Source organism: Asterias rubens, chromosome 1, assembly GCF_902459465.1.
Source record: "Asterias rubens chromosome 1, eAstRub1.3, whole genome shotgun sequence".
NCBI classification, from domain to species: Eukaryota; Metazoa; Echinodermata; class Asteroidea; order Forcipulatida; family Asteriidae; genus Asterias; species Asterias rubens.
The window spans coordinates 24738894-24762401 of record NC_047062.1 but is presented as its reverse complement, the minus strand read 5'-3'; the positions used below and the strand labels follow the sequence as shown (position 1 = coordinate 24762401).

Genomic DNA, 23508 nt, shown 5'->3' with positions numbered 1-23508 from the left:
TGTTTTTATAAATTGAAGAAAAATGCAAGATACTGGTTTCAAAATCAGTCACATTGAAGAGAAATGCAAGATGCATGTTTTTATAAATTGAAGAAAAATGCAAGATACTGGTTTCAAAATCAGTCACATTCAAGAGAAATGCAAGATACTGGTTTCAAAATCAGTCACATTCAAGAGAAATGCAAGATACATGTTTTTATAATCAGTCACATTGAAGAGAAATGCAAAATACTGGTTTCAAAATCAGTCACATTCAAGAGAAATACAAGATAGAAAATACGTGTTTCAAATATCAGTTACATCTAAGAGAAATGAAAGATGCATGTTTCAAAATCAGTCTTGTCCAGAAGAAATGAATCAGCCACTTTCAAGAGAAATGCAAGATACATACATGTTTCAAAATCAGTCATATCAAAGAGAAATGCAAGATACATGTTTCAAATATCAGTCCATCCAAAATAAATGCAAGATATGTTTTAAAATCAGTCACATTCAAGAGAAATGCAAGATACATGTTTCAAAATCAGTCACATCACCGAGATGCAAGATACATGTTTCATTATCGCCATCGGTCACATCAAAGATGTAAGTTACATGTTTGAAAATCAGTCACATTCAGGAGAAATGCAAGATGAATGTATTAAAATCAGTCACATTAAAGAGAAATGCATGATACATGTTTCAAAATCAGTCACATTCAAGAGAATTGCAAGATGCATGTTTCAAAATCAGTCACATCAAGAAGAAATGCAAGATCTATATTTGAAAATCAGTCACATCAAGGAGAAATGAAGATACGTATTTGAAAATGAGTCACATTCAAGAGAAATGCAAGATACATGTTTCAAAATCATTCACATTCATAAGAAATGCAAGATGCATGTTTCAAAATTAGTCATGTCCAAGAAAAAATGCAAGATACATATTTCAAAAATCAGTCACATCAAGGAAAAATCCAAGGTATAATGTGCAAGATTTATAATCATGTTATAAAATATTGAAGGAAATTCTAATCAAATAAAGGTTTTCACAAGGTTTTTTCGGTTGGTCTGAAAGTAAAACAATAAAATCATAAATCACAACAGTTGCTGTTGTGATTTACTTTTTCTTAAAAAAAAGTATAAATAGTGATATAAAGCAACCCTCTCAAGCAATCATAATGTAGATTGAAAGGATATTCAAGAAAAAACAGTACAAGGTTTATAATCCAGGACAAAGAAAAACATTGGTGTAGCATACATGTACACATACAATAAAGCAATCATCATAAATCCATTTTGATTATTGTTGGGTAACGTCTCAAATGTCAGTCTGTCTTGTCAAAATGTAATGCCAAGTAACCATTGCTTATCCTGCTTAAGTGCATTCAAATGGAGGAAGGGAGAAGGGTGGGGACATGTGATATATGCAAGTCTACTCAATATGTGATATCACTAATCAGAATTGAGCACCAATAACTGTAAATAATACAGAAACAATTCCTGCCAAAGAGAGATAAATGTGGGTTATAATCAATCAATCAAGATATTTGTGGTTTATTAGTAATGTAGTTTTCTGATTAATTATATTTCCAGTAGTTTATTTATGATTGTGTGTTATTTATTTTTCTTTCTGTATTGCATGTATTCATACAGAGTTTCCTACATGGTGGGACAAATAAATTGAATTGAATTGAATTGAATTGAATTGAATTGAATTGAATTGAATTGAATATAAGAAAATAGAAAGCAAGCAAGCCATCAATAAATAGATCAACAATCAATCAATCGACAATAAAAATGTTGTCCAATCACTATATTTCAGATCATTAATTGAGAAGGAATTAGTACAATCTGCGGAAAAATCATTTCAAAGTCAACAACAAATTCATACATTTTCCAGATACATCAACGAACAAATACTAGCAACATTTTATGCAGTTACTAAGGAGAGAAGAATGTTAAACACTGTTAAAAGCACACAACATATAAACACATAAATAGATTCATGCACTGAACATGCTGAATGAAAACACACGTTAACAGTTAACCATTTTGTTTTGTGCTAACAAATAAATACTAAGAAAGCAAACTAAAATTGCAAACAATATAAAGTGAAAGTTCATCCTAAAATCCCCTGGCTTAAATTTCTTGACTGGATAAGAATCAAGAGCCCTCTGTAAAATGCAGTTTCAGTTTGAGATTTACTTTGGGATCCACATATTAATTCTTGTCAACTTCCAAAAACAAAAAAGCATGTTTAATGTCAAAGGATTTGGGTACTTTTTCAAAATGTCTACAGATTTACATTAAACTTACAGGGTTTAAAGATAATGAGAGTGGAAAGCTTCCCTTCAAATATTACTTACTAAGGTTCTGTAGTTTTTGAGAAATGAGTAAGACAATTCACAAAATAATTGTTGTCTCACTGAGACGAAAATTATTTTAGTATGTAAAAACCCATTAACCAGTTATGATATTATAACATAAACATAGCATAACTGGTTAATACGTTTTTACATGCTAAAACTGAGACGGAAATTATTTGTTTTACTCATTTCTCAAAAACTACAGCACCTCAGTAAAGAAAACTTCAAGGGAAGCTTTCTACTATCACTATCGTCAAACTGTGTAAGTTTAATGTAAATCTGTGGACATTGTGTTTTGTTTTAGGAAAAAGTACATAGATCCTTTAAGGGACTCGACCTACAGCAACGTTTATCCTACCTGCTGCTCTGGCTGCAATCCTTGCTTCAAGAGTTGCTTCAGTTAGACTCTGAGTCAGCCTCAATGAGTCAATCTCTTGCTCTGTATCTAGCAAGCGCTCCTGCAACTGTAAAAATACAAAAAGAACAAAAGTGTTTATTTGTGTTTGTTAGATTTAGATTAACATTTTGAAATTGTATTATAAGTATTTAAAGTCTATATCATCATTATTTATATATATGGCACTTTTGATGTAAAAGTAAATGGATAAATATATATATGTGAGGTTTGTAGAGACACCATGTTAGATCCTTTGCAGCATTCTCCTGAAAATGACCAGAGATAACTAAATGGTGTTCCTCCATGAAAAATAAATATATGTTTTAAACAGAAAGACAATAATTAGGCAAGATTAAAAGATACTTTAAAAGATACATCAAATATAAATGTATTTGTAAGTATCATGCACATATATGTTTTTTCTTTTTATGTTTTGGTCACATACATCCATGTCATAACATGTATAGATTTGTCCTGAGGAGTTACTATCCCTGAATGCATTGTTTGTACCCTTGCGTTTTTCCCTTGAGAGACTTTGGCATGCATGGCCAACACAACAAAATAGTTTATTGCCTTCCTGTATGATGCGCATCATAAATAATACCACGTCAATGCGAAGACTCCCCCTCCGCAAAATATTATATCAAAAATTATATTTTTTCATCGGAAACAGCATACGATGTCAATACCTCAAACCCTCATAAGACTCCCAAATAATAAGCAGGGTTGGTTTGGCTGTGCATTGTGCAATACTCATTCAATACAGTTAGGCTATTTAGGTCAGTCAAACTTAAAAGGAACAATTTTTAGTGTGTTTGGTGCAAACTTGATAAACAAGTTTGCAAAACATTTATCTTGAAAGTAAACAAATTCATAAGCAAATGATAATTTGCTAAGCAAATGGCTTACTTCTTTGTTGACATCTCTAGTTGAGCCAAGCTCTGATAACAGTATCGGCACCCCTTCTTCAAAGTCAGTCCTAGCATTGGTGCCCCTCTCAACTACAATACGAACAGGTGTGCTGGTACTCTGTGCTACAAGCTGTTCCACTGCACTAGAGGGGGATGCTTGTGAAGCAACTGTATCATACAATAACAACAAAACACAAATCATTGTTATGAGAAGAACTCTGGAGAAATTTCTTGGACTATGGCTTAAAGTACAAAGATGTAAAAGAGGTGAGCTGTTGTATCTCATTGAATATTGATTGAAGTATGAACAAGCCTGCCTATAAAGGGGGAAGATAAACTGAGTAAGACAAGTATAACAACAACTCCAAGGAAAAATTGCGGGAGCACAATGTTTGCTACATTTTGTCCAGAAAATATTCTGAGCATACTGATCAAAATGTTGAGATGTTAACTGCTGTGACACCGGAGATCACACCCAAGTTTAAGTTACAAACTGGGTACATTTTAAATGATAAGTAAGGTTAAATGCAGTGGACACATTTGGTAATTACTCAAAATAATTATCAGCATAAAACCTCACTTGGTAACAAGTAATGGGGAGAGGTTGATAGTACAAAACATTGTGAGAAATGGCGCCCTCTGAAGTGACGCAGTTTTTGAGAAAGAAGTAATTTTCCACGAATTTGATTTCGAGACGTTTAGAATTAAAGGTCTCGAAATAAAGCATCTGAAAGCACACAACTTCGTGTTCAATCGAGCTCAAATGTTCACAGTTTTGTTATTTTATGCATGTATGTTGAGATACACCAAGTGAGAAGACTGGTCTTTGGCAATAACCATGATTACCAATAGTGTCCAGTGTCTTTAAGGAAAGAATGCAATTATTTGTATTATATGTTTTTATGCTTGAAATTTAAATAATGAGGTTGAATAAAGAGAACAAACTCTTATGAACTGCATACATGAAATATTAAAAACAACAGTAGTTTTACATGTATATGTATTACCTGTTCTTTCTGTTGACAAGTTTTTCTCTTCTGGACTCTGTGCTACATTTGAGAATGCCTGCCCCACATCACTGTGTCTCCTGACAGGAGGTGGACCTGCTGAGAGATTAGGCTCGCTGTGGGCATACTGTCCATAGCTTGGCCCCATACTGAGCCATGGACCCTGAGGATCTGGGTGCACACGGTGCGGACTAACCCATGGGTTGACTGGGGATGGGTACATTACTCCTGGTGGGTACCAAGGACCGCCTGCTGGTGGCATGGTGAAGTTAGGGTTCCAGTTGGGATGGGTGCCAAGGCTGTAATCATCACGAGCTGGATTCAAAAAGAAGAACAAAATGCAATAATATTAATTTTCTTAAGTTACACAATTATAATCATCTCAAGTTGCATGTTCTGTTAAAGTATGGGCCCTGTTGTGAGTTATAATTCAAACAGTTTCTTAAGAGTAGTTTTTATGGAGGAGGTATTTTTTTACCCCCAAATTTGATTAACAGAAAGTCTTTAGGAATGAAGCCTTTCTCAGGCATGTCAAAGCACACTATTCTATTAGATGTCTCATTGAGCCAAAAATGTGAGGATACACCAATAGAAGATAACAGTCTTTGACAATTACCGAAAGTATACCCTGCCTTTAAGGTCACCGTGGTCAAGTGGTTAGACTGCAGGACTTGCAAACACAAGGTTGTGGGTTCGAATCCCCTACATGTACATGTAGCTAACCGCTGATTTCACAATGACTAGAACAAATATTGTCGTCTAGTTACTAATTTGTGCAATTCATAATCATAGACGTTAAACCAATGTTTGTATGCTTGGTGTTTGTATCCCCTTGTGGTAGTTTGCCGAGTTCCCTTAATGGGAAGATCATTAAAACAAACAAACAAACAAACAAACAAACAACAAACAAAAGGAACAAAGTGTAAACTTTTCAGCCAACCATTATTGACCATTGATTGATTTACCTCTAGTCTTCCTTGGCTTCTTGGGTCTTCTCTCTTGTCTCCCCTGAACCTCTTCGCCCTCCTCTGACCTCATACCTTCCTCCTCCGAGCTCAGTAGACTATCTGTCTCTCCTACACCGTCTGGCTGGTCAACACCCCTGCCTGCCTTTGGAGATTGTTCTAGGGCCTCCTTCAATTTCTGCAGCTCTTTTTCTTTTGGATGAGGTTTACCACCTAATGATATCATCAGACACAAACATGAAGTTATAACGCTAATAGTTCTTGAGAAAATAGAATTTGCTATTGCAATCAACTTACCAACCAAAAGAACCTAGATGGTATAAATGCAAAAAATATTTAATGGCTTCATTTTTCGATGATAGCAGAAGCCTTTTAGAAAGTCTTTAGCCTTTGAGAACGGCTCTGCTAGGGTCGAAACGTCAAAGGCCATTTTAACTTTTTTTCTGCTAATAATTCTTCATGTAAATCTTTCTAAATGCCAAATTCTTTTATAAATCATATTCTACCTCTGAGTAAACGATCTCGTTGCTTAGAAGGAGATAACCAATCTTTTAACTCTTCATTTACAGATGGACTGGACCCAGCATAGATGTCAACAAATGAACCGTCTGTGGATTTATCAAGTTCACGGCGTTCTGCTGCCCTCCGCAGAGCTCTCTCTCTTCTGATGACTTGGTTCCTATGAAGAACAAAATTGTCAAGTCAAAAACAAATCAGCACTCTATCTTGTTTGAAACTTTGTGTTTTACTTCTGGGCGAATACAAGTTTGTGGGAGAAGGTAAAAGTACTTATAAATAAATTAATCAACGCTTATACCCATGCAAGGCACCATTCCAACTTCCAACAGTCGTTGCGCCAGACAGCAGCAGGTGAGATTTGAGCCTTATGTGTTGTAGCTTAATGTTGAACATGAACATGAAAGGAAGACCGTTTTAGATCCTAATAGTCCGACAGAAAATTTGCGGTCACCCCAATGCTTCTTGGAATGAATAATGCAGATCTTTCAGAACTGGAGATTAATACTACCAGTTGTTTGCAGGTACAAACATACTATTTATGCATACACAGTGTGTTCTGTACTATAAACAGTTCAGTGAGTGAGCTGCTGTACTTCAGACATTGTGTGTCAAAGACCAGTATCCTTACTTTGTGCGACCCCACATACACAATTCTTTGATGTTTTTGTTTTATAGCTCAATTCCATCATCAAAGGCGTCACTGTTTTCATTTATCAGATTTTGGTTGTGTGAGATTAAAAAGAAGTTGTTTCATTCATTTCTCAAAATAGCACTTCAGACTTTTGTGATTTTGCAGTCTTACCAATGAAAGGCTTGAAATTTACACTGCACTGCAGGCCTGAGGTCAGTGATAAATTCACACTGGACCTCAGGCCTGAGGCAAGCTGGCTGTCTTGTGTCTTTCTACTGAATAGAGACGTATTAATTTTATTTTTAATTTAAAATAGTTTTCTTTTAAAGGCAGTGGACACTGTTGGTAATTACTCAAAATAATTATTAGCATAAATATTAAAACCTTACTTGGTAATGAGTAATGGGGAGAGGTTGAAACGGCTCCCTCTGAAGCAACGTAGTTTTCGAGAAAGAAGTAATTTTCCACGAATTTGATTTTGAGACCTCAAGTTTAGAATTTGAGGTCTCAAAATCAAGCATCTGAGAGCACATAACTTTGTGTGACAAGGGTGTTTTTTCTTTAATTATTATCTCGCAACTTCGATGACACGCCCACGAACTGCCACACGGGTTTGTAACACCCCTTTCACAGAATGGTTTAGTCCGACTCGGCCGCGGCTCGGCAGTTCATCGATCTACATGTAGTAGGCTGGTGCCCGATTTATAAAGCGTTGAGCATATTGGGAAGTCAAAAAACGTGCGATGCGGCAGAAAAACAACAGTGAGTACCAAGCAGAAAATTGCATTTTTTGACGATGTTTTTTAATTTCACTCAACAAAAAGGAAATGCAAGCATTATGAATGTATATTGAGTATGTGGGGAAAGTTTAGGTAGTGTAGTACAAAAGAAACTTCAGTTATTGCTGGCTAACGGTCGTAAAAACTTTCACCTATCAATGCTAAATTGAAAAATGTACAGCATTAAGGAGGCCCAAAATATTAAACCCCTATGGCTCACGGGAGAGCCTTTTATAGTTTCTAGAAGTACCAATCAGCGTGACCCAACCAAACACGCATCTGGACGAGCCATGGCTGTCGTATGCGTATCGGCCATTCCAGCTTGCAAACTCACCGCCTGTGTGTGTAAGCACCGATCCCCCGCACCGAGTGCGCAGCATGCAGGCATGTACATGTACATGTACTGTATGAACATCGTGCATGTTGGGTTGGGTCACGCTGATTGGTTGTTGCCAAGCTAGTTGGGCCGGCTATGGATTATGGATATATTCGGTCAGTCTTTTGGTAAGTTTTTGTCGTTTTTTCTGCCAAATATTTTCATGATGTTGTTTTAAGGGTTCCAGATGACGTTGTCATACAATAAAGATCAACTCCATGTGTTTAGAATGTCTGTCATGATTTTGGAAAGTGGAAAAAAAGGACGAATCTGATCACGAGTCTGGCAAAAACTGGTCAAAACTGGTAGTTACACCGATAATATCAGTCTTGTGTCGTAACCCTCCGGTCTCCGACCGTCGGGAGGATGGAGGGTTACGATTATCGCAACTAAGTAAGCAGAGCCATGAAATTGGGCCCAGATGATTGATGGAACTCCACTAAATTTAATCCAATCCTCACTAAATTAGTTGCTCAACTTGCAACCAAAAGATACACATAACCCATTCCATTCATATGAATATGATTATTTTCATCAAAATCAAAGTCAGTCGCAATTTTAATGTTTATTGAAAACAAATTAAAAACCTGCAAGATTACTTAATTAAAAATAAAAAGATAAAACACAGAAATAAGGAAGGGAGAGTAAGAGCTGAAAAAAGTGAATAAAAAAAAAAAAAAAATTGTTTTTTATTTTGTTAGTTAACTTTTTAATGTTTTTTTCCCAATTTGTTTACTTTAACATGATAAAAATAAACACTTTTATTTGCGTTTTCCCCACTTATTTCAATGATGACGTATTCTGTGTTTATTTGAACTCAATACCGATCTCCCGCAAAGCCAAAGACATCAGGACCCGACCGGTTGGTACGACCGGTAGCTGCTAATGCTAAAGCCCCTATGCGTTTGTGTACACACAACTTGGCAGACGACATTTTTTTGACACAATTTCAAAGTGGGGATTTTATTTGGTTAATTATTAACCAGAGCCACTGACTTGCATACAGTTTCGTACTTACTTTTCTGATAATGCCTGACGTAAGGTTCCAATTTTGCCTTTAGTTTTACTCACTGCATATTGCATGTCCTCTACAAGCATTTCTGCGTCGTCGTCCGCTCCATAATTGTACAAACTTTGAGAACTAAATTGCTTCATTTGACCGCTACGGGGCGACCGACGCTGTTTTTCGGCCATCTTGCATATTTACCAAAACGTCACACTCCTTCTCATGCGTGATTTGTTTAAGCGTATACGTATTGCACGTGCTATACACATGGGGACGAGCAAATAAATTGAGTTTGGCAAATTTTGGACACGAAGTTGACAACAGATTTCCATTTTTCGATAGCCAATAAATTAATAGCTTCAATAATCAATAAGGTTACTGTGGGCAAAGGCGGGGCTGGTGTATAGTGTGCATTTAATGTTAGGAAAGTAAAGTACTACATTAAAACATGAGTAATTCAATCAATTTTTTTCCCAGGTTGGCATATTTAATGTGACACTGTTGTGCGTATTATTCCGTTGAAAGAGCAAAAACAAAAGTGTGTGGGGGGGGGGGGTACGATGGGGGAAATGCTGTTTAATTTCAGTACATTTGTTTTTCTTTAAAGGACTGAACTTCATGAACAATATATTTTAGCACCTCGCATTATAGTACACCGTTTATTTTGTTTAATTATTTTTTTTTAAATTTATATATCTCTTGAGCGAGACATTCCTTTAGAATTCGAGAAAAATGGAGCCCCCATAGCTCTAGAAAATCATAAAATTTCGAATGCAGAGACATTTTGAAGTTTCAGTTGTTAAGAGAAACGTTTTCCCAACCCAAAGTGTTGGTTTGTATTGATCTAATAAAGTAATAAAAACTCTGTTTTTCTATTGGCCTATATGCAACCAAATCTAAATTATATACATCCCTCACAAAAAAAACAACTATAAGAATCTTATAGGAATAAAAAAAGTTACGAAAAATCTATAGGAATTCTACAGGAATCTTAAAGGATTATATTCTATAGACATTTCGCCTATAGATGGAACTTTTTTTAAGGGATGTATCAAGTTTGTGACAAACGCATGCACCGGGTAATACAAATATCGGCACAAGAGAACAATGCAACTTTAATCTCACTCCATCAGAAAGTAGTTTCAAATACTCCACTCCATCAGAAAGTAGTTTCAAATATATTTTTTATTTCACACGTTAATGATTTTAAAGTAAAATTCATGCACATTATTGATTTATAATCCAAAATAATGAAGTAAAATTTATGTTTTCACACATGTAAAACATAAGGAAAAATCCTCCACTTGACAGAAAATCGATAAAAAAATCGATTTATTTGTTCTACTGGTTCCACACCCATATTTCGAATCATTTGTCCCCTTCAGAAACTTTCTTACATTCTGTAACCTCCACAAAGTAAAGTAAAGTTCTCACTTGGTGCATCCCAACATTACCATTAAATAACAAGCCTGTGAACATTTTGGCTCAATTGGTCATTCGAAGTTGCGAGAAAATGATGAATGAAAAAACACCCTTGTTGGACGAGTTTGTGTGCTTTCAGATATAAAAGACCAATAGCTATGGGTCTTTTAGTATTTTAGTGAGAAACTACCTCTTTCTCAAAAACTACGTTACTTCAGAGGGAGCTGTTTCTCACAATGTTTTATACTATCAACAGCTCTCCAATGCTCGTTACCAAGTCAGTTTTTAAGTTAATATTTGTTTTGAGTAATTACCAAACGTGTACCTTCCCTTTAAACTCACAAAATATTGGTGAAAATAACAACAAGTCAAACATAACGAGAGGAGGAAGTCAGAACAACAAAATGACTGGCAGCTTGGCTACTTGCATGGTATACAACAAAATAGTAGGCCTTTGTTTTGTTAAATATGTACTTTAATATAATGGTATTTGGATGAATATAAATATATCCAAAGTCTTCCACCAAATTGCTCATGAAACTTTTTATTTTATTTCTGATTGCATTCAGTCAACATTTAATCATTCGGTGATTCAGTCTGGGTGATTTAATTTTTGTATATAATAAGTCCATCATTTCTTTCTGCCATGAAAGTTAAGTATTTTCTTTCATTTAAGATCAATTAAACTGGCAAATAAAAATCATATTTCATTGCACTTGGAATACTTGGCACATTGAATTATTTCTGTTGCCAAATCATTTTGATATTTTAGAAAAACCAATGAATACTGGCATACTTCAAGCACCTTAAAACAAAGAACACACCGATATATTGTATACATTTTGTTGTCACACATTTTGATAAGATTTTATAAAATCAGTAAACAAGTTTGTATACAAAATTTCCTGTAAATACATGTATTATCTTACATCAGTTAACAATATGGATGTTCACCCTCAATGATAATTAATTATGATATTGTAAATACACGATATTGTAATGTAAATTCATACTGCAGATATCTGCTATTTATAATGTTCTAGTGATTGAAGAACATTTAAAAACCATTATCAACTGGACAGACGACACACTAAATGATTTACTAGCAGAGCTATCACCTTTGCAGCACTTCAAGTAGGAAGATGTTGTGATACAATACAGAAAACAGTGTCAATTTATAATATGGCTATTGTATTTCACACCGCATAGTACTAATCATCTATGGGTGCCCATGCTTTCAGGGTTCCTTTGAAGTGACAACACTGACACAAGTTTAACTCAAAACTCAAAACAGGCTTTTTGCATGAAAAAGGCTTTTTCCCAATAGTTTGTTTTCCTTCATCCATTTCATCTTTAAGGAACTCATTCCTGGTGCATGTTTCCCTTCATGTTTTTGGGGAAAACAATTTTTCTACATTCAGGTCCTTCCCAAGTTATTTTCATGTTAAATGTCTTCTTGCAGCCTCTTACTTTAGCCTAGGCTTCCTGTCTGCGACCTCCCCATACTGTTATTAAGTTCTATAATTAGTTTTCCCTAACACATGTACAAATGGTATGGAAATAAACCTGAACCTGAATCTGAAACCTGACCAGGCCCTTCGTGGTTTGGACAGCTTGGTTGTCTCCTTTTTCCACCTTGCTCCGCTGTTTATGAAGCTATCCACAGCATGAAGGCCTTAACAAAAGGCTATGTTTTGTAGAGAATTTAAAAAGGGGGTAGTGGTACTAAAACAGCAGACTGTTTTCATGTTTGGGCCCAGACTGTTTTCATCCCAGCCTCAGTTTGGTTACCTTCATTAAAGACACTGGACACTATTGGTAATTCTCACTTGGTGTATCTCAACATATGCATAAAACAACAAACCTGTGAAAGTTTGAGCTCAAGAAGTTGCGAGATAAAAAATGAAAGAAAAAACCTTGTTACACAAAGTTGTGTGATTTCAGATGCTTGATTTCGAGACCTCAAATTCTAAATCTGAGGTCTTGAAATCAAATTATTAGAAAATTACTTCTTTCTTGAAAACTACGTCACTTCAGGTTTTATGCCAATAATGATTTTGAGTGGATACCAATAGTGTCCACTGCCTTTACCTGGGGAGTACAAAACATTAACATTAACTGATTTAAAATGGCTAGACTTCGCGATCTACATGTACAAACTTTGCAAAATACTGGTGAACGTATCCTTGACAGCTAAAAAATATAAACCAATGTCTCTCATACATAATTACACTGACATCCACCAATTTACAAGATTTTCGGAAGGATTTGGGTAAAAATATATTTAATCCAGTACCAGCATAAAATATATAAACTATCAAGAAAAGCTATCCTATGTATACAATGAAGAAACTCCAATTGTTTATTTCTATTCTTAAGTATCCAAAATTTACCTGTAATGCATTAAAACCAATAACCTGAGAAATATAAAAATATTATTCAGTCTGAGTTTTTCCTTCACTGACAAAAAAAAATCATTAGTTGTGCAGTAAAGAAAAACACCAGGGTTTAACACTACAAATCCTAGTACACTGACCTACAGCTTGACTCTCCCTCTATCCAGACCAGCATTGAGCAATTTGGACTGCAAACTAATCAAGATGAAACAAACAAAACTAGTAAACCTGAAAGACTTTACCATCATTTTGCCTGATCAAAGTGAAGGTTGGTTGAAGTCAGCCAACTAGAATTGAAGTAATAGTAAATCTAAACAGGATTTCACTTATAGCTATTTACAGATTACAAGATAGTCAGCTGTCTAATTTGCTGATTATTAAGTCCTGCGGCAAATATGTTGGACTTCAAAATAGCTGACACTACTGAAGTCTGTGTGTTGAGTTTACTTTCAATATGAAGTAGCGACAGCACATTTAGAACCAAAATGGGATTCCGATCTGTACAGTTTAGAGAAATAAAAATTGTCAACATGGTATAGAACCAGTCACTTTTAAAGTGTATCACAGCATATAATTCATCACCTCTGGCATTCAAAATGGCAATAATTTTACAAAGATTATTCTAATACAGTTATGTGAATTCAATTTGCGAGATGGCAGGAAATCAAGTTGAATTACGGCAGAAGAGAAATGATAACCATAGACCTTTTCGCAAACACTCATTGCGCAAGTGCTAACTGTTGAATGAGGTGCATGCTAGTCTAGCTAGGGATCAATCTTGAGTGATTGCTAGACCAACATGCACCTCATTCAACGCCTCCAGCGCGCGCACCGAGTTATTGCGATAAGGTCTATTGTCAAGCTGCCACCCTCTTTGTCATGTTCCTGTACTCTGTAGCACTATAATAAACACTTAGTGTCATTATGCTTTAAAGGGACCAGACTATTTTCCCTCCCAGCCTCTGTTTGGTTACACTGATCCGTATGGAGGGAAACTAGAGATGGTTGCAACAAGATGCAATAAAAACAGCTGACTTGGTCCATTGTGCGGTGGGTAGTATTATGTGTTGTGTTTGAGCCAGTCATAGGCATGTTCATATACTAGAAGCATGATGGCCCCTCCTGGTCCTAGCCGCATGATCTTAGGCAGAAGACCCTTGTACAATGCAAAGAATCTAAAATAAAAAATAAAAAACACAATTAATATTAAATTTTTAAAATGAGATATAATAGCTCAACTCACAAGGCTGGTTGACTTTTTTAAGGTGAGGGCTGCACTGGTTTGGGCTGTCGACGCAGATCATCGGTCACCATGCAGGGGGCATGTTGCCACCTACATGTACGCCTTGGGCTGAAAGAGGGTTACCCCCTTCACAGTCCGTAAGGATGTAGGCAGGGTATCATCCACTAGGAACCTCATTGGTAGTGCAGAATGCATTTTGCGCAGTATCTTTTCATCCTGACAAATTACCTTTTAAAGGGTAGGAACGCTACTTGGAGGGAGCCGTTTCTCACAATGTTTTTTACTATCAACAGCTCTACAATGCTCGTTACCAAGTCAGTTTTTAAGTTAATATTTGTTTTGAGTCATTACCAAACGTGTACCTTCCCTTTAATCTATTAACTCAGATATTTCTGGATTCTCAACAGATTGGTATGCCTTAGCCTCATGCTAAATTGGACTTCAATTCATTCACTTATTCTGGGATCAACAGGGTTTTGATTTGGCGCCCTCTGTTGATTCTGGAAAATGTTTTAGGACTGCAAAACATTGTTGCTGTAATAGACCTTTTCGCAAATACTGGGGCGCGCGCGTAAAGCTTGGAATTAGGTGCATTGTGGTCTAGCTGGTATCCAAATTTGATCCATATCTGTCCCACAATGCACCTCATTCAACAGTCTGCGCTTGCGCATTGGTATTTGCGATAAGGTCTATTATAAAGTAGTAAACTACATAGCGCCCTCTTGTGACAGCCCAATTACATAGCAGCAACGGATTGAAAAGCATGAACATCTGACGCCCCACTTTGAGGCTCATGAATAATGGCAAATACCAGCCTGACCCGTATAGTGACCTTGTATTCATTTTACATGGAGATTCGCAGTCAATTCACACATGTGTACATCACTTCAGATCAATTATATGCAGACTTACCCCTCTTCAGCATACACTGTCTTCATAGTCTTGAAGCAGGTCCTATACTTGACCTCTCCTGGTACTGGCTGTGGTCCTTGTATCCTACTCTTAGCAACATCGAAGGGAATGTTGATAGTAGATGCTAGCGTTCCAGCGCAAAGACCGATGGCAAACTTGCGACCAAATTCCAACTTGGGAGACTGCAGAAACAGACAATAAAAAATAAAATGCTTTAGGCACAGACAACCCCACTTTTTTTTTTTTTACTATTTCATAAGTAATCAGTACAGTTTTTGCATCTTGCTTTGAACTTGGAGCAAATGTCACCTTTTTATCTAAAATGATGGAGTTCACAAGAAAATTATTTTATAAGTCTTTCTTATATCTCTCTTCTTTCAGAGTAAGAAGAGAAATACAGCTTAAAAGCAAAACCAACAAGTCTCCTTTTTGCTGTTTTCATGGGGGGGGGGTGGCATAATAATTTGAAAATCTAATAAGAGGCAATTTAAAAGATGAGATCTAAGATAAGTTAGTTTGAATGACTGCTCTCTTTTGTAAACCAATGCATTCTTTTAAGTAAAATAAAAACACGATTCTGAAGTTTTGTTTACCTTTGCTTCTGGAAAGTACTGTTTAATGTTGTGATAAAAACTAAAATAGATCATGTTGAATACACCATGTCGCCCTAGAGTTGCTGTAAGTCCTTTGTAGAAACCGTTCCGCCCAAAGCCATTCTCTCTGAACACACTCCTGGCTAATGTGAAAGCACTTGTTTGCTGGAAGAAAACAGATCAGGCAAGGGACTAGAGAAAGTCATACTTCAATAACACATCAACAGAGTCTGGGCGACTTTCTTCACACAAAAATTGGGCTCACGGGAATATCCTGCCTTTGGGTTTGTCACCACGGGGCCAAATTTCATGGCTCTTTTTTTTGTGGAAGCAGGAAATTCTGTGCTTACATCAAACTCCTTGTTTTATACTAGGCGTTCTTTGCTTACACAACTTGTGCAGAAATTAAGCGCTTGCATGTAAGCAGTGGATGGTCATTGTAAGCACAGAATTTCAGCTATAAGCAGAGCCATAACATTGGATTGGATCGTCTCAACAAAAACTCACTTATTCTTGTACCTATCAATAAGCCGTGACACGTTTATTTTTCTCAAATGAAAAGTTACCACATAATACGAAAATGTATTTAACATTAAAGATGCTATGTCAGATTTTTGGCCGATTTGACCCAAAAATTTTGATTTAAAATTCAATAGGTATTTTGATAGGGGTCGGGAAAGTTACAAGCTTTCATTTGAGCCATTGCTCGAAAAAGTCCGCCAATTATTAGTAGCAGTGAAATAAAGTGCTTAAAATTAGTTTTTGTCGGGATCCCGACAATATATCACGTGACCAATTCTTATGTGTTTTATAAGAAACGTTTTAACGTGTTATCATGGTTCCTGACCATTGAAAGTAAAAGTTAACCTTTTTTTCGTTAGAGCGGGTGATACTCTTTGAAATACCATTCACTCAAAAAAATATATTCTTTAATGTTTGGGGCAAAAAATCTGACGTACTATCTTTAAGTAGATACAAAGCCGCCTTAACTTAAACCTGTTCGTTTCAAAACTCTTGTGCAACACTCAGCAGCTGCTACGCCTGTTTGCCCACAAAGGTAATTGGAAACAGGTTTTTTTAATTCAGAAGCAAACTGGTTAAAAGCATGTTACATTGTTGATCTGCAGATTCACTAAAAATTGGGCAAAGCGAACAACTTTAAAAACAACTCTGTAGTACCTGTGAGAATCTAAGTCTCTCGGCTTGTAATCGAACCTTGACCACTTCAAACGGGTTGATGATGAAACCTTCCGTCAGACCAGAACAGAGTCCCGCTAACGTAAACGTCTAAATAGGGAGAAAAGAGAAAAGTAGCTGTTGCAACCTGACTACCAACCAAACGAACCCATGGTATAGGCCCTAGATGCAAACAAATAGTTAATGAGCTGATGTTTGGACCCTAGCGGAGTCTTATACTCTGCTAGGGTTGAAACGACAGGCCATTAACTAAATATGTAATCTGTCACGACGAAATGAGCTAAAAGTTGCACTGTGCCATTTCCCAGTGCAGCTGGGCGAAGTCAAATCTTTCTCAATAGATAAGTGAGAACTCTCTTGTTTCCACAAGCTCTGTCAGCTTGGAGGATTATAGTTACCCCAAGTGTTATATACCATTGGAAAGCTCTTGATCTGCAGAATTCAGAAATACCAATAGCTAATTTATTTTAAATTCCGACTTATAGCTCATTTTGTGGTGACAGGTCACATATTAGGAAGAAATCACAATTGAACATGTTGAAGGTATCATTTAGAAAAAGGGGTACATTAGTTTTGGTGACCTCTGGAAGTCAAGTTAACAGTCTCTACTCTAACCCTCTTGCTTTATGACCAATCAATACCAATCAATACCAATCAATACCATCCACTGTGGTTTGGAATGACATATCTACTGACAGTCTGCAATATGATATCATGTAGTGAATGCAGTTAAATGGTTAGTCTTGGTGCAAGACGTTGTTATTCACTATCAATCAAATATCGCGTCCCCCCGCACCACTTCTTTTCCTACTCGCGCACATTACTACCGAACGATAGCCATCAGGGTTGGAAAACTTCCAGATCACCCCACCCCACCACACTCTTGCTGGCGGGATTGCAGCTTACAGGAACGCCCTCTATCTTTGGAATGGTGGTGACGTGTGTAGAATTGAGTGTAAGTGCATGTGTAGGGCCTATGGTATTACCATATATATTTTACCAACTCAACAAGAATGTCTTGCACCAAGACCTTTGAATGGTCTGAAATGGGTGTCCACTAGCTGGAAAACATCAAGACAAGTAGGGTTAAGGGGATTATGGAAGTGGTCCACTTTAGTCATTTAACTTCCACTGTTTGACTTACCAGTGCAGTCGGGGATGGAGCACCAAATAGAAAGACTGATTTATACTGCTCAAACGTGAAAAACTTGACAGCTCTTTTGGGTGTCTCAGCTAAGATTGGAGGAAGGATTCCCTTGTAGACTGAAAGAGCTCTGTGAACAAACGAAAATCATCATCAAAATTGAAATGATGTGGGAGGGTTGATAGCCAAAATGGTGATAAACAACAATAAAGGATTTCACCCACAGAGTCGCAGCATGTCCAGAGAATGTTGAAAGAAAAATTTAGTGTTGAACAAAATGCTCAATTGCTTAGATTTTATTTCATTTAATTTATTCTGGTTGGGAAGCCAAGGACTATCAAAAAAGCAAAACTAAACAAGCCAAGAACCCAATAAGCCTTTTTAAGATGTGGCGGACACAGTGCCACAAGTATATGATACAACACTATTAGGTTTGGGTAAATTTGTGTGTATACACCCAAACTAAACAGTGCACTCCTATTGCGTCCACCATACCTCAAAAAGGCTAATGGTGGAAGATGCTGTGCGGAAAACCCAATGATTTGCAACACTGCAATCCCGAACAAAGACCAATTTACAGGACGGTGTCTATGAGCAGCAAGTCATGAAGGGCGCCCTCTGTTGACTGCATGATTTCACTTGAGGCTTTGACTGGGGTAAGAATTTTTTTCACAGCCCATGCACTGACATAACTGATACGGTCTTAGTGATCAAGTCATTTAAAAAAAAATATCATTGCACAATTAGGTTGACCCATTGGGGAGTGTATAAGCCTTTTTGAGGTATGGCGGACACAATGCTACAACACTGTATAGTTGTGGTAGATCTGTGCGTATTGACCATAGAAATAGAACGTATGTTATTCAGTGAAGTGCGCATTTTAGCCGATGCAGCGTTTACACTTAAACCTAATGACCACCAAAATGGTGAGCGTGGCATCAGTCGCGGTGTGTGACGCGCGCGTGTCACGTACGCCATACCTCAACAAGGCTTATGGTCTCATTCTATTGCAATGTCATAAAAGCACCAGCTAGTGTATGATGGTTTTTGATTGTATTTGTTCTGGGGTGGACTTCACAAAGAGTTAAGACTAGTCTTATCTCGAGTTAGGACGAGTAGCTCATCCTAACTTAGGACTAGCCTTACGTTTTTCTCCTAGGACCAGTCCTAAGTTAGGACTTGTCCTAACTCTTTGTGAAATCGACCCCATGGCAAGATAACAAAATATCTTATGACTCGACTTGACTTTAACAGCAAATGACTCTTGCTGCCAACTCTGGCAAATGGTGGCACTACGACCATCTCTTCCTAGTCCATCAATAGAACATACCCTTCTGTTCTGTACATTTTCTTGACCAGGTCGACCATTGACGTGCCGTACATCTCTCCTTGAGGCCCTCCCTGGATCTGAAACCTGAATGGAAAAACATAACAAGATAACAAAACAACTAAACTAAAACCTAGCGTCTTTTGCTAGAGACACTCTAACATCCTCAAAAATACTCCACTCCTTGTAACTTAACACCCACAAGATTGGTATGTCTGTTCCAATACTAAGCAAGTGCTGTTTGGGCCTAAAACCTCAAATCCTGCAAAAAGTCAGACGACATCTTGAATTTGAAGGATTTGGAACTCGTACACTTTTAAAGAAAAACAACTTCAACAGGGTATGTCACCACACTTTTGAGTTTGAGATTTTGGGTGACTGCTGTTGTATAACCAAAAGGACAGAAAGAATTAACAGGTAAAAAGAAAACTATGCAATCTATTATTATAGGCCTACTCACATCTGACAACTATTTATAATATTTCCTAGATTGTGCTCAGTAATAACACTCCACGCTGCTGGTAAAAACAAAAGCTTGGTACCCAGATCTTGTACATCGTGTCAAATTTCACTGACATACGTAAAGTGTACATGTCCAAGCTTTGTGACTACTCTCCTGTACCGACTGTACTACTGTGGTCTGGTGCGTTGATGCCATGATCGTGTGAGTGGTGGAATGTTTGTATGAAGTACAGGGATTTTAAGCAAAACTTATCTAATTTGTGCACAGTGTTATTCATTTAAAGCCATTCATTTTATTATTTTTAATTTGAATAAATGAAATCCACTTTTTGGCCCTAGCTACATGGCCCTCCCTTGCTATGAGAGGCAAACACTTTGCCACTAGCCACCCTACAAATCAGGTTAACATAATCTGTGTATTAATACCAGAAATACAAATCTAAAGGTTCAAACACAATGAAGACTACTCCGTTCTCCGCAACTGATTTACTTCATCCAAGAAGGCTCGTCAGGGTTTGAGGAAATCCTTAAATTTCATGCTGTGTCCAATGAAAATCTGCCACCCAGCACCCAGAGATTATGTCCCCTATATGGGAAATTAACATGGGCTGAAGGAGGATGATTCAAAAGAGGGCGCTATCATAGTAGTTTGTGCACAGTTCCACAAGGGGGGGGGGGGTGGAAGGAGGGCACACAAAATTTCCTGCCACACCATCTTACCTTGTCTTTATGACATCAAGAGGATGCATTAGGCTGACCTCAACAAGACCTGTATAGATAAAAGACATTGTGTATTGTAATAAAAGTATAATCTTGAAGATAATAATAATAATGATGATAAATGTTAGACTAAAAATCACAGTGTGCACTTTCTTTAAAGGCAGTGGACACTATTGGTTATTACTCAAAATAATTATTAGCATAAAACTTTAACTGGTGACGAGTAATGAACTCATTAATCAGTATATTCCAACTAGAGAAGGACTGCGATCTGCCAAAGATAACAGAGTTCTGATCATCCCCCATTCTCGCACTTCATCTGGTGACCGGGGTTTCTCTGCTGCAGGGCCTACTTTGTGGAACCGACTACCCTACAATATACGCCATTCATCTTCATTAGCAGCCTTCAGAAAAGCTCTCAAAATCTATTTATATGACTCTTAATTTTGTTGTATGTTTATCTTGTTTTTTCTTTCTTTCTGTGTAAAGCACTGTGATACATTTTTTGTAAGAGGGCTTTAGAAATGCCTTTGTAGTATAGTATAGTATAGTAATGAGGAGAGGTTGATAGTATAAATCATTTTGAGAAACGGCTCTCTCTGAAGTGACGTAGTTTTAAAGAAAGAAGTAATTTTCCACCAATTTGACTTCGAGACCTCAGAATTTGTTTTGAGGTCTCAAAATCAAGTCTGAAAGCACACATTTGACAAGGGTGTCTTTTTCTTTCATTATTATCTCGCAACTTCAGCGACCAAGTGAGCTCAAACTTTCACAGGTTTGCAAGCCTATTTGATCCAAATGTTGAGATACACCAAGTGAGAAGACTGGTCTTTGACAATTACTGAAGGGACACAGCAATTTTCCTGATTTAAGGGGCACTTCTATTGGGAATGTGTCTGTTTTGAAGTGGCACAGGGCACCACATCAAAAGCACCATGAGACCTTTTTGAAAACACCCATTGCACAAGCGCTAACTGATGCATGAGGTGCATGCTGGTCTAGATAGACCAGCTACGCTCGCTTCCGAGTATTTACGATTAATTCTATGGCACTTGCTGTGGGTGATGTGGGCTATTTCCAGACCTGTACTGCTATGTTTAAGGCAGTGGACACTATTGGTAATTGTCAAAGACTAGCCTTCACAGTTGGTGTATCTCAACATAAGCATAAAATAACAAGCCTGTGAAAATTTTAGGTCAATCGGTCATCGAACTTGCGAGATAATAATGAAAGAAAAACACACCCTTGTCACACGAAGTTATGTGCGTTTAGATGGTTGATTTCGTAACCTTAAGTTTTAAACTTGAGGTCTCGAAATCAAAATCGTGGAAAAATACTTCTTTCTCGAAAACTATGGCACTTCAGAGGGAGCCGTTTCTCACGATGTTTTATACTATCAACCTCTTCCCATTACTCGTCACCAAGAAAGGTTTTATGCCAATAATTATTTTGAGTAATTACCAATAGTGTCCACTGCCTTTGGTGTTGCTGTACTGCTATGTAAATATGGTATACAATGATGTCAGTTTTGAGGAATACACATTAATCTCATGTAAGTCACACATAATTTTATTACCTGCTGAACCTCCAGCAGCAATCTGTTGGCCAGCCTCTTTCATCTTGCCACCCACAGTCATTGTTATGTCATGTGTATCTTACAATGTGTCCTGAAGAAGAAGAAAAACAAGTAGATTTAAATAAAAAATATGGTACTGGCAATACCAAGAGTCAGGACCAATAGATGGATTGCAATACGCATAGTGACCGCCATCTTTGATCAATGGAAAAGTGAATGCGTGTACGTGCTTCGCACGACCCTCAACCATTGACAGCTCTTCCCACGTGAACAATTCATCAAAGATGGCAGCCAATGAAGTATATTGCTATCCATCTATTATGATGTAAAATATACTCTCATTCAGCGTGTTCAGTAAGATGTGGTAATGTGTAAGCTGAATAATCGTATAGTTTATCAAATGCCCCATGGCCATGATTCATAAATAAATTAATAAAAATAAATAAAATGAATATTCATCCAATCCTTCCAGCTGAAAAGCCTGTAGGCCTATTATTATTTGTTGTGTAGATCAATAACAACAAAAACTAGCGATAAAAGTGAAAGGTCCAAATAATAGGCAAATCAAAACGAGTATTTTTAGTAAGTAGCTAATAGGCCTACATTATACATACAACTTAATAAAATAATAGAAGTAGACAGTATTATTTGCAAATAGCAGGAACAGTTTATTAATCAATATCAGCCTAAATTACACAGTTTCATGAATTGAATGTAGGCTTATTTTTATCCAATATTATCACAAACTAACTTCCAATTGTAATACAATGTCTTTGATCTGATTTTCATTGTGATTTTGATACTAATGCAATGTGTACTGTAGTACTATACTAAAACTAGTATACTATGGAAATAAACAAATAAAAAATCAACTGATTGGGTGAGACGTGAGGACGGAGGTGGTGAGCAATGACATTTTTTATCGTGACAATTATCCGTTTATTCTACCATGATGTACTGAGCAGCTTTATTAAATTAAGCCCTGGCCTGCCCAAACACGACACCGTCTTCTTGCTGTCAAGAATGTCAGTGTCACTTTACCACACTGACATTATTGACAAGTGCCTGTGTCGTGTCAGTGGGCATGGCAATACATTACATGTAGATTGTAGTGGTCGGGGATGAGGTTCGTTGTTGGCCGGTAAAAAACTCGACACAAGTCTGAACAACATACGTTTTAAACCTTGTTAGTTTACACGATTCAAAGCTATACATACACTGTAATATGAACGGTCGACGTAGGACGAAAATAGAGATACAGATCTTGTGGTAAATTACAAAAAAAAGGAGACTCAAAAAGTAACATAGCAATCACTTCAACCGCCCCATCAATCAGCTGATTGAATTGGCACACTGCACTTCGTGCTAGAAGTCAGGGTCACCAAACTGAGACAGAGCACCATACCAGCTCAACATGCAACAGCGACTCACAGAGCGCCATTTGCGACTCCCTACTACGGGCGGCCAAATAAACATTAAATCTTATTTAGAAAATAGAGTTCAAAAATGACAAATCACAATTTAGATTATAATTATTATTTTAATCACCATGTTTACTGTTTATAAATTAACAATCTA

The 23508-nt window shown here is 37.0% G+C and overlaps 2 protein-coding genes across 2 annotated transcripts in view; both read right to left on the bottom strand.

The window, feature by feature from the left end:
• Positions 1 to 9115, bottom strand: part of LOC117297509 (mirror-image polydactyly gene 1 protein-like) — a 37085-nt gene extending 27970 nt beyond the window's left edge. The window contains exons 1-6 of the mRNA XM_033780590.1: positions 8951 to 9115; positions 6134 to 6306; positions 5628 to 5840; positions 4663 to 4977; positions 3654 to 3823; positions 2706 to 2811 (exon numbers count right to left, since the gene is read on the bottom strand). Coding sequence (XP_033636481.1) covers positions 2706 to 2811; positions 3654 to 3823; positions 4663 to 4977; positions 5628 to 5840; positions 6134 to 6306; positions 8951 to 9087 — 1114 coding nt within the window. The 5' untranslated portion in view covers positions 9088 to 9115. The remainder of the gene's footprint in view (positions 1 to 2705; positions 2812 to 3653; positions 3824 to 4662; positions 4978 to 5627; positions 5841 to 6133; positions 6307 to 8950) is intronic.
• A 3278-nt stretch (positions 9116 to 12393) lies between these two features.
• LOC117298769 (mitochondrial 2-oxodicarboxylate carrier-like) lies at positions 12394 to 23249 on the bottom strand. The gene is made up of 9 exons (XM_033782093.1): positions 23148 to 23249; positions 21931 to 22021; positions 20355 to 20403; positions 19176 to 19259; positions 17846 to 17975; positions 16684 to 16791; positions 15505 to 15669; positions 14912 to 15093; positions 12394 to 13931 (listed from the first exon to the last, which is right to left on the bottom strand). Exons 2-9 carry the CDS (start codon positions 21989 to 21991, stop codon positions 13817 to 13819), a joined length of 894 nt encoding a protein of 297 aa, XP_033637984.1. The 5' UTR covers positions 21992 to 22021; positions 23148 to 23249; the 3' UTR covers positions 12394 to 13816.
• Positions 23250 to 23508: the final 259 nt, after the last annotated feature.